This window comes from Nanorana parkeri, unplaced genomic scaffold (genome assembly GCF_000935625.1).
Source record: "Nanorana parkeri isolate BGI_ZX_2015 unplaced genomic scaffold, ASM93562v1 scaffold2996, whole genome shotgun sequence".
Taxonomy (NCBI): Eukaryota; Metazoa; Chordata; class Amphibia; order Anura; family Dicroglossidae; genus Nanorana; species Nanorana parkeri.
Genome location: NW_017309264.1, coordinates 38,478 through 49,183, shown reverse-complemented (window position 1 = coordinate 49,183; position 10,706 = coordinate 38,478). Strand labels below are relative to the sequence as shown.

Sequence of the window (10,706 nt, the reverse complement as noted above, 5' to 3'; positions counted from 1 at the left end):
CTGCAGATCCTCCAATCATCTCTGACACTGTCCTTCCTTCTGGAGGGGGGCTATGTCTGCTCCCCATGGTTCCTGTGTGTGATGTGAGTTAGTCACCGCTCCAAGCTCACTCCCGGGATGGACTTCAATCTCAATACAAATGAGTCTATGGGAATCACACTGTTCTGTAACACCACTAACAGCTTAACCCCTTTGTGACGGGCGACGTACACTGTTTCGTCCCGCCACAAAGTGCCTATATGGCTGGCCACGTACACTGTACGTGACCAGTTATTTGAGGCTCTGTAATGCTGGTGGCCGCTGATTCTCCGCAGTTACCATTCATTAATGGATGGGTTAGTATTGAGGCATCCATTAATGAAAGAATGAAGCCGTTACATACAAATACGGGATTGCTAAATAGCGATCCGTTATTTGACAGCTGAAGATAGCAGAGAGGAAGCAGAGTGACTCACGTCTCTGCTATTTGTTTTGACAGCTTGATAGACTGGCCCGAAGTTTATGATACATTTCAGGCACAGGAATGTTACAATGTATCTCTGTGCCTGAAATGTATCACTTCTGATAGTCTGGGCATGATCAAAAACCTTGAGGCCGGGTTCACACCTGGGCGTTTTTCAGCGCTGATCGAAGCGCTGAAAAACGCTCAAACAGTGAAATCCCATACTTCCCTATGGGGATGGTTCCCACCTGGGCGTATTTCAGCCCGTGGAAACGCGCTGAAAAACGCCCTACGCCCAAACAAGTACAGGAGCTTCTTTGGGGCGTTTTTTCCCGCGCGTTTCCATTCGCATTCCCGAGTGTGGCTCGGGGTTAACAAAGCGGTAACCCTGAGCCACACTCGGGAATACAGAGTAGGACTTACCTTGTCCGCGATCCCGCTGTGCCCTCCAGTGGCTGCCGACTTCCGGGTTCTGTCCCTTGCGAGCGGCCACGTCGCAGGGGGGGCAGAACCCGGCGAGAAGTTTGAAAGTTAAAATAATAAAAATTAAATATAGAGAAAATAAAGGAAATGTAAAAAAAAAATCATACTGCCATTGAAACGCTCACTGAACGGAAAAATGTGCGGAAAAAATGGGAAAAAAAGAGCAGAAAAAACGAGCCTATGCTACGCCCAGGTGTGAATCCAGCCTTAGTGAGATCTGATTCTGACATGCTGTTAGGATCAGTATCATTTAATTTTCTGAGTTCTACCCCCATAGACTTGCATTGAGTTCTAAGTTCGAATTAGAACAGAACACGGGGGTGTTTCGGCTCATCCCTATTTATGAACAGAAACTGAAAACTAGCTCAGTCTTGAAGGGGTTAAAGGCATCTCCCAAGCTTGTACTTAAAATGATTTTTCATGTCTCAAATTGGAATTAAAAGCACCCTCTCCCTTCTTTATTTTATTTATTTATTTATTTCATTGGTAGATGTCCCCCAAGGCAGTGTGTCCAGCTCCCCGTGCCCCTTTTTGAACATTGCATAGTCCCATGGTCCCTGTGTGTGTTGTAAAGTAGTCACCGCTCCAAACTCACTCACGGGATGGACTACAATCCCAATACAAATTCGTAAACTAAACATGAGATTGTAGTTCACACCGGGGGCGGAGCTTGGAGCGGTGACTACTTTACAACACACACAGGGACCATGGGGAACAGACGTAGCCCCCCCTCCAGAAGGATGGACAGTGTCAGCACCAATGCAGAGATGATTAGAGGATCTACAGCAGAGTGATGTACAACACACACAGGGATAATAAGGGCTAAAAGGTTTTTTAATTGGTGTCACACGCAGTGCAAAGGCCACATCTCTGATCGACATATGAATGGAAAAGTAATATAATGTGTGGGAGGAGGAATGTACATGTCTATTGGATACACTCTCTATATTATACTATACAAAACAAATCTTTGAAACTAATATATTTCCCTTTGGCAGATTTGAGATTTAAGCACTTTTCACCCCCCAATAAATAACAATTTTCCAATTTCAGATCCATATTTCTGTTTTTTTTATGGTACAGATGTCCAAACATCTTTTGGTGGAAAGCTACCAAAGGCTTCTTTAGAGGTTGATTGTGCTAGACTTGACTGACGGTGCCACCAGGTCCCGCCCTTCTATTGTAATATCACCGGTAACAATGTTTTACAGGAAGTGGCTCATGCTGCATTTTGGCCCTTCATGGAGGAGAGCAGCCAGGAGATTCCCAAACCATTCTGCACCATTTTCTATTAGACATGTGCCATTCGTTTCGTTACGAATCGAAATTCGTATGAAGCATCCGAAATCCGAATTGCAGTTTCCGAATTATATCCGAAATACGAAATTCCGTTGACGTATTTTCGTTCCGTTACGAACATTCGTTATATTGAAGTTAAAAAGCAAAGTACATTTATATTGGAGTTGATGGTAGTTTTTTTTTATCCGAAATACCAAATTCGGATACGGAATCCGTTAACGGAATTCGTATTTCGGATAATAAAAACAAACTACCACATCGACTCCGATATTAACAAAGGTATTTTTGCTTTTTAACTTCATCATAATGAATGTTCGTTAAGTTACGAAAATGTGCCGAAACTAACGAAAATACAAAATAACGGATATTCCGGAACGAAACGAAACGGAACAAATTTTTTGACGGCGCACAAGCCTATTTTCTACCCTTTTTCCTCTGTAATTCACACTTTTTTTAATCCTGTTTGAATTTGTATTCACTTCAATGGGATTTATGGTTTGGAAACAACAAATTTGATTCACTGATGCATTTTAAAAGCTTCCATTTCAAACTTGTATCATTAAGATGAAACATGAAAAAAGAAAATGTTTCAAAAGAAAAAAATGATTATTGTATTATTGTTTATTTACGAGGGCTCATGTTGCGTGTCCTTGTGGGATAAATTAATGTATGTAATGATTTGTTTATTTGTAGAGATTCACGTTGCTGTTTTAGATTAATCTCAGAAGAGTAGAGATACAACATAGCCTCCCCTGTGCTCCGGAGGTGTCTGGGGAAAGTTCTGCATTATAAATGTATCTATGTGCGGCTCATAACACTGTATTGTGACACAAAATGTCACATGGCTCTTTTGTTATATCAGGTAATGGAGTTGTAAAGTCCCAACACATCCTCTCCTGTTATGACATCAGCATTGTAATAGGTTTACATACTAGAGTTGTTTCTGATAATACAATCTAACTTCTATGTAGTGAGTGCTGCCTTCCGTCTGTCCATCCCTTTCACCAACTTCCGGGATTCCCAGTGTGCTTTGTGTCTCCTTTCCTGCTGCTTGATGTGATGTTTCCCAAAACGACATGTCCCATCATGCATTGCTTCCAGCAAGCAATGATGATGTTACAATGTTCAGACGTTGAGTTGTAGTTCAGAAGGCAGGCTCTGTGAGAGCAAGGAAGTGCACATTCACAGGGCTGAGCATTGAGGAAGTTCATCCTATGGGCAACTTCAATACATACGTTTACAAACTTCTAGACTGATACGGTTATTAGGATATTAGGAGTAGAATAGAACTAGTGGAAATCAATATAGAAATATGTATTTATTTGTAGTTTTTGACCGTAGACACCCTTTAATTTTTCTTTAACAAAATGTCTCCACATCAGACCTGCTGCCAGTGAACTGACCCATCCAGAGGAGACTCCCCTCCCCCCCCACTCCTCTCCCATCAGCATTTACCTCTGCCGAGGGAGTCAGACAAACCTGTTTAGAGGCTCAATTGCTTGCTATCTGGGAAGTAAGATAAACATATTGCAATGGTGAATAAGTCAATTCTGAATGAATTCTTCCTCTCTGGTCTGTCTGATCTTACGGCTCTTCAGCTCCCTCTCTTCCTCTTCTTCCTTCTCATCTACCTTCTGACATTAATCTGGAATTTGCTGATCATCTCCCTCATAGTCAGTGACTCTCACCTCCACACCCCTATGTATTTCTTCCTTGGGAACTTGGCCAGTCTGGACCTCTGTTATGCCTCAGTCACCGTCCCACGAATGTTATTTGACCTTCAGACCGTGAGAAGAAAGATTACCACAATGGCTTGTATAACCCAAGTCTCCTTCCTTATATTGTTTGTCACTTCTGTGGCTCTTCTGTTGTCTGTCAAGTTCATCCTATGGGCAACTTCAATACATAAGTTTACAAACTTCTAGACTGATACGGTTATTAAGATATTAGGAGTAGGATAGAACTTGTGGAAATCTATATAGAAACATGTATTTATTTGTAGTTTTTGACCGTAGACACCCTTTAATTTTTCTTTAACAAAATGTCTCCACATCAGACCTGCTGCCAGTGAACTGACCCATCCAGAGGAGACTCCCCTCCCCCCCCACTCCTCTCCCATCAGCATTTACCTCTGCCGAGGGAGTCAGACAAACCTGTTTAGAGGCTGCAACACAGAAAATTTAACATTTCACCAGTCTGGTATTTATTTCTTGTCATTATTTCAATGTGTTTGTTTTACAGATATGGTAGTTCTCAGCCTGTGCTTCATTTATACAACCAAGCTCATACCAAGTAATTTTATTATGTTTTGTATTTATCTCAGCATGCATCTTTTCTTATAGGGAAGCTCTTTCATTAGATTTAAAACTATCGCAACATCGATATCTTTTGTCCTATTTCAAAACTTTTGTTATTATGTGTTTTTTATCTTTATAGGTGGCGAGGAGGTAAACTGTCACATGTTATATGAGCTCCAGTATGATCAATAGAACGCTCTTGTCACTCTTCGAAAACATTTGTTAGGCTCATCTGTGTCTTTGATCGATGGAAACACAAATATATTCATCTATGAAATGACTATTCCCGAATGTGGGGAAACTTCACTTTGTAAAAATGACCCAATCACGTGCAATGAAAATAAGAAAAAGATTCTGGAATATGATTGGGTTATGGAAGTCAGCAGAGGTTCCCCTCATTCACTAAACTAGGAGGGAAACTTCCCCCGCTAAGTGCAAATTCCCTTGCAGAGTGAACATCCTACGTGCCTTCAGTAAATGAACTCCTGTGAGTTTGATCATCAGCTATGTGTAGATGGTACTCTTGGTTGATGAACATGTTGCTGGGGATGGAGCTGGCTATTCCTGTCCTCGGGGGTTGAACAAATTTAGATGTGTCTCAAAGCTACACTGTGTATAGCTTGACAAAGTCAAAATCTTTTTTCTGATGCTGTAGGAATAACTTATTTTTCTCTGTTTCTGTGATGATGATGATGAATGGAATTGCACACGTTCAATGACTCCCAGTGTAATTGATGTTTTGCCCAAAATCTGATGGTTTTAGTGGATAATTCTAACAATTCATATTGATCATTTAAACATGAATTCCGTTCCTAATTCTAAGTCTAGTTTTGGAATGTTTGTTTAGAATCTCTGTATTCTGTGGTGAAGATTGTAATAAGCCAAGTCTCCCCATGAGCATGAAGTAAGAGTGAATTGTGCTTTATTTAGGTGTCACCACCAACCCAGATAGCGAGGATAACTTGCTACAAACATGTGGCAGGGTTCAATTGTAACTCTTTCTAACTTCCTGCGCACATTCCCGGCAGGTTGTAGACTCGCAGAACACTCGCAGCACAAGTTCTAGGCGACACTTTCTGAATTTGTAGCAAATTTGCTCGGCAAGTCTACAGCAAGAGTCCTGCAGGTCTTAGCAAGAGCTCTGCAAGTGTACAGCAGATTGATCTGGAGACCTGCACTGGAGACTTCCTGTAATTGTGCAACAAAATTGTGAAGCTTGGGAAGTCTAGCAATAGTTTAGGAAGTCATTTTCAAACTTGCAGCACAATTGCTTGCTATCTGGGAAGTAAGATAAACATATTGCAATGGTGAATCAAACAATTCTGAATGAATTCTTCCTCTCTGGACTGTCCGATATTCCGGCTCTTCAGCTCCCTCTCTTCCTCCTCTTCCTTCTCATCTACCTTCTGACATTGATCTGGAATTTGCTGATCATCTCCCTCATAGTCAGTGACTCTCACCTCCACACCCCTATGTATTTCTTCCTTGGGAACCTGGCCGGTTTGGACCTCTGTTATGCCTCAGTCACCGTGCCACGAATGTTATTTGACCTTCACACCCAGAGAAGAAAGATTACCACAATGGCTTGTATAACCCAAGTCTCCTTCCTTATATTGTTTGTCACTTCTGAGGCTCTTCTGTTGTCTGTCATGTCCTATGATCGATTTACTGCCGTTTGCAAGCCATTGCATTACGTGCAGATCATGCGTTGGACAGTGTGTGTACAGTTGGTATTCAGTGCGTGGTGTCTCAGTTTAATCAATTGTTTATTTCACACACTTTATGTCTCTAAGTTAACATTTTGTGCATCAGATATTATAGAAAGTTTCTTCTGTGACCTTCCCCAGTTGTTCCGGATCTCCTGCAGTGACATCTACATCAACATTCTGCTCATCTTTCTTTTTGGTGGCTTCCTGGGAGTCCTTTCTGTAAAAATGACTTTCATGCCTTATGTCTATATATTTAGAACTGTCCTGAAAATTCAAACAAAGGGCAGAAGAAGTAAAGTTTTCTCTACGTGCTCCTCTCACCTGACATTGGTCTTCCTATTTTATGGTTCTATTGTGTTAAACTATTTTCGTCCCATTGGAAGTCGCCATTCTGCTGGAGACAAAATGGCGTCCGTGTTTTACGCCGTGATTCTTCCTCTTATCAATCCTCTAATTTACAGTCTGAGGAACCAGGAATTCAGAACAGCGTTACAAGATGTTGTAGGAAAGGTCACCATCCCCCATACAATAAAAAATCTAATCTGATCCCTTATTTCTCTATATTAGAACGATACAGAAGTATCTTTTCATAAGTCACTTAGGGCACGCTCAGGCAAAGTGACGGGCTGCCTTAGGCCTTGTTCACACCAAATGCAGAGCAGATCTGCATGAGTTTCTGCACACACAGTGCAGTGGGTTGTGCCACATTTTTTGCTGCTTTCCGGGCCGTTTTTGGTAAAAAAAAAATGTTTTAGTTTAAAATGGGCTTTCAGTGCGTTCCAGGGTGTTTGCATGCGTTTTTTATGCGTTTGCATGCGTTCCAGAGCAGGTAAAATAGGGCCTGCTGCAGTTTTTTTTACCTGCTCTGGAACAGAACGCTGCGATGTGAACTGGAGCTAAAAATACCATTGGAATACATTGGACGCAGTTTTGCTCCGGTCTGTAACTGCTCTGCTCTGCACCTGCTCCGCGCTTGGTGTGAACAAGGCCTTAGCGCAATGCAGGTGACCGTACAGGAGAGAACTCGGCAACTTAGTAGCATGCATCGCAGTGTTCTGTGCTACTGAAAATGCTGCATGAGCCTATATTTTATTCAGTGTCTTAGGCAGCCCATATAAATGAATGGCTTGCTTTATTGCAATGGGGGGCATAATGTGCTTCAATACGCTTGAGCCAACAGTGTGAACCCAGCCTTATAGATAATTAAGGATAAAGAGAGTGGAAATCTTTTTACTTCAAGGCTACCAAATAAGACACCAGAACACTCATCTTGAATGGGAAAAAAAAAAGGTTTGATCAGAAGAGCTGTGAAAATAGGTAACATTTTCCTATAGGATCTGGTTACGTAGTATGTGAGGTTGAATGAAGACACAGGTCCATCAAGTTCAACCTTTGTGTGCCTGTGTGTGATTGTGCATGTGTGTATACGAGTCCCTGTGAGGTCTGGTATTTAGGAGTACTTGTACCCCTGTATGTTGCGGTCTCTGAGGAAGGTATCTAAGTGCTTTTTGAATGATTCAATACTCTCAGCTGATACCACTGCTTGTGGCAGAGAGTTCCAAAATGTAAACGCTCTGACTGAGAAGAATCCCCTACACCCCTTGTGGTTAAATATTTTCTCCACCAATTTTAGGTGGGGGGCCTCTAGTCCGTGTTAGGAAGTTTAGAGTAAAACATTTATTGTGGATGTTGCCATCACCACCAAACATTTTGTACATCAGAATCATGTCCCCTCCTAATTTCCTCACTTCCAGCGTGAACATGTTTAAATTTAGTAACCTTGTCTCATAGCTTTCGTCCTCCAGCCCCTTCATTCGTTTTGTTGCCCTTCTCTGGACTCTCTCCAGCTCCAGGACGTCCTTTCTGTGGTTTGGTAACCAAAACTGGACCGCGTACTCCAGATGAGGCCGAACCAGCGATCTGTAAAGTGGCAAAATTATAGATTTGTCTCTGCCGTACATTCCCCTTATAATACAAGACAGAACTCTGCTCGCTTTGTTTACCGCAGCCTGGCATGCTATTATTCAATCTGCGGTCTACTATGACCCCAAAATCTTTTTCTATTTCCCTAGTGGAGTTCCCATTAAAGTGTATTCCGCTTGTCTGTTTTTAACCCCAAAATGCATCACTTTACATTTATCACCATTAAACCTCATCTGCCATATAGTTGACCACTCAGCTAGTTTATCCAGGTCCTCCTGTAATGTTATAATGTGCGTGTTTATGACCCTCCCAATTTTAGTGCCCATCAAACAAGATCCATTGAAACAATACCCTGTTAGGGTCTTTGGATACAAATTTTTCAAACCATATATACAAATGACCTTAATAGTGACTGTGGTATTCTGCAATTACCAGACCCCGTGTCTGTCTATGGAGATTCTGATTTAAATGGACATGTGTCCATTTGCATGAGATTACCCCCGATCCAGTACGATCACGTCCATTGAAATGTATATCTGATCCTTTTTTTTTTTCCAGACCTGGCCGGAGGTGGGGGGTAACCAGTTGTAAACAGAAGCCCGTCCATTTACATATGGCTGTCCAAAGACTTACATTGGGCATCTGATCGGGTCCACTTGATAAATGACAGTCGGACCCGATCTGACCGCCCCTGTAACAGGGGCCTAAGGGAGCAAAGGCTGTTAACTCGGCTTAGTGAATACGGCAAAGCTGTGCTCAGTTCAATCATCCAATCGCGTGCAGGCAAACTGAACACAGCTTTACCATATACACTAAGCTAAGTGGACGGTCACTATTCCTTTCATAAATCCATTATTTTCCATCAATCCTTTTTTTCCCCAAATAATAAACCATATATTGCTGAAATGGGTTAAATTCTTCCAGCTAAAGCTTCATTTTCAGATCAGAGAGATTAATTTACGTGAAGTGTTACCAGCTGCCATTTAATTGATCTCAAAATAATTACAATGTGACTTTCTTTCTACAATAACGACCGGCATACTCTGGTGCACTGCGGTGACGCCAAGGGACTGTTACTGAGCGGACTCTTCTGGGTTCATGGTAAAATATACACACCACTTCATTATAATCATATATGTCAACTCTGAAGGGAATCTAAATTGGGCAATTAAGCCAAATAAGGAAAATCAAATAGTTGTTGAATATTTAAACTCAATGTTAGTATCTAAATATAAACAAAAATTGTAACAAGTAACAAGTTTATCAATTATATTACATTGCCATAAAAGCTTTAGGTAAATGCATTCCATTGATATTCCACTAATTATGTGTGTGAACTCTGATTAATACAGAAAAATAAAACAAAAATCCAGTAAACTAATCCCAATTATATGACCGGCATATCAGGAAACTAAAAAACATGGTATATTTAAAAAAACAAAAATGTGCATTTATCTCGGAGGTAGTGACCAGAATGAAAATTGTCATTGTAAAAATAATAAAAAAACAAACAGTGTGGGGTCCACTCCCAATTCATACCAGTCTGTGGGGTTCCTCCCAAAAGTCATACCATACCCATTGGGTCTGGTAGAAATTTTAATGGGGACCCCAACACCAAAAAATAGGGGGAACAAAGCCTGAAATTGCGTTTTACAAACCTGAAACGCCATTTCAGGTCAGTGAGCTGTCATGGCATGAAAACAAATGGGCGGTGTGAGTACCATGACATCACAAGACAAGCCCCGTCCATTTATTTACACTTGAGCAGCTGTCATCTGTTGCAAGAGTTCGGCATGAACGGTCGCCTTTGGCGGACAACGGGACTTTTTTTGTTTTCGGCGAGTCGGCGGGCATTGTTCATTGTGATTGACGGCTATATCTCAAACCTTGTCTCAAGGTATCACCCTAACTGTCCCCTCCGCTCTTCAAATGACCTCCTGCTTTCCAGCTCCCTCGTCAACTCCTCCCATGCTCGCCTCCAGGACTTCACTAGAGTCTCTTCCATCCTCTGGAATTCTCTACCCCAACCTGTCCATCTATCTCCCCCTCTGACTGCTTTTAGGCGATCCATTAAGACTCATCTCTTCAAGGAAGCCGATCCCACCTCAACCTGACCACTCAACCATCACGTTCTCAAACAATTCATCCCCACACAGATGCCTCCTCATGTATCACTGGCCCCTCCCTTTTAGATTGTAAGCTCTCAGGCGCAGGGCCCTCCTTGCCATCTTGTCTTGAATTGTATTGTGATTGTAATGTCTTCCTTATACTGTACAGCGCTGTACAAACTGTTGGCGCCATATAAACCCTGTATAATAATAATAATAATAATTGACACTGAATTACATTGTTGGACACATTTTCTGAACTTTTTTTTACAATACAGCAATTGCCAAAAAACGTGTTTTGTTTTTTGTTCAATTAAATCATTTTTTTCTAAGGTGAGGTGCGTTTATTTACATTTTATTTTAGTCTTTAGTGAATGAGTAGGGGTACAACTACCCCTTACTCATTCACAAGGGAGGGCGCATCTGGGTGCCCTCTTTATGAAAG

The 10,706-nt window shown here is 41.6% G+C and overlaps 1 protein-coding gene across 1 annotated transcript; it reads left to right on the top strand.

Annotated features, from left to right (window-relative positions):
- Positions 1-5,825: 5,825 nt before the first annotated feature.
- LOC108802632 (olfactory receptor 5B12-like) lies at positions 5,826-6,776 on the top strand. The gene has a single exon (XM_018574489.1). The coding sequence runs from the start codon at positions 5,826-5,828 to the stop codon at positions 6,774-6,776; it is 951 nt and encodes a 316-aa protein (XP_018429991.1).
- The last annotated feature ends 3,930 nt before the right edge of the window (positions 6,777-10,706 follow it).

What these genes read in the sequence shown, in the direction of transcription:
- LOC108802632 (XM_018574489.1), top strand. Translation starts at nt 5,826, where the DNA reads ATGGTGAATCAAACAATTCTGAATGAATTCTTCCTCTCTGGACTGTCC.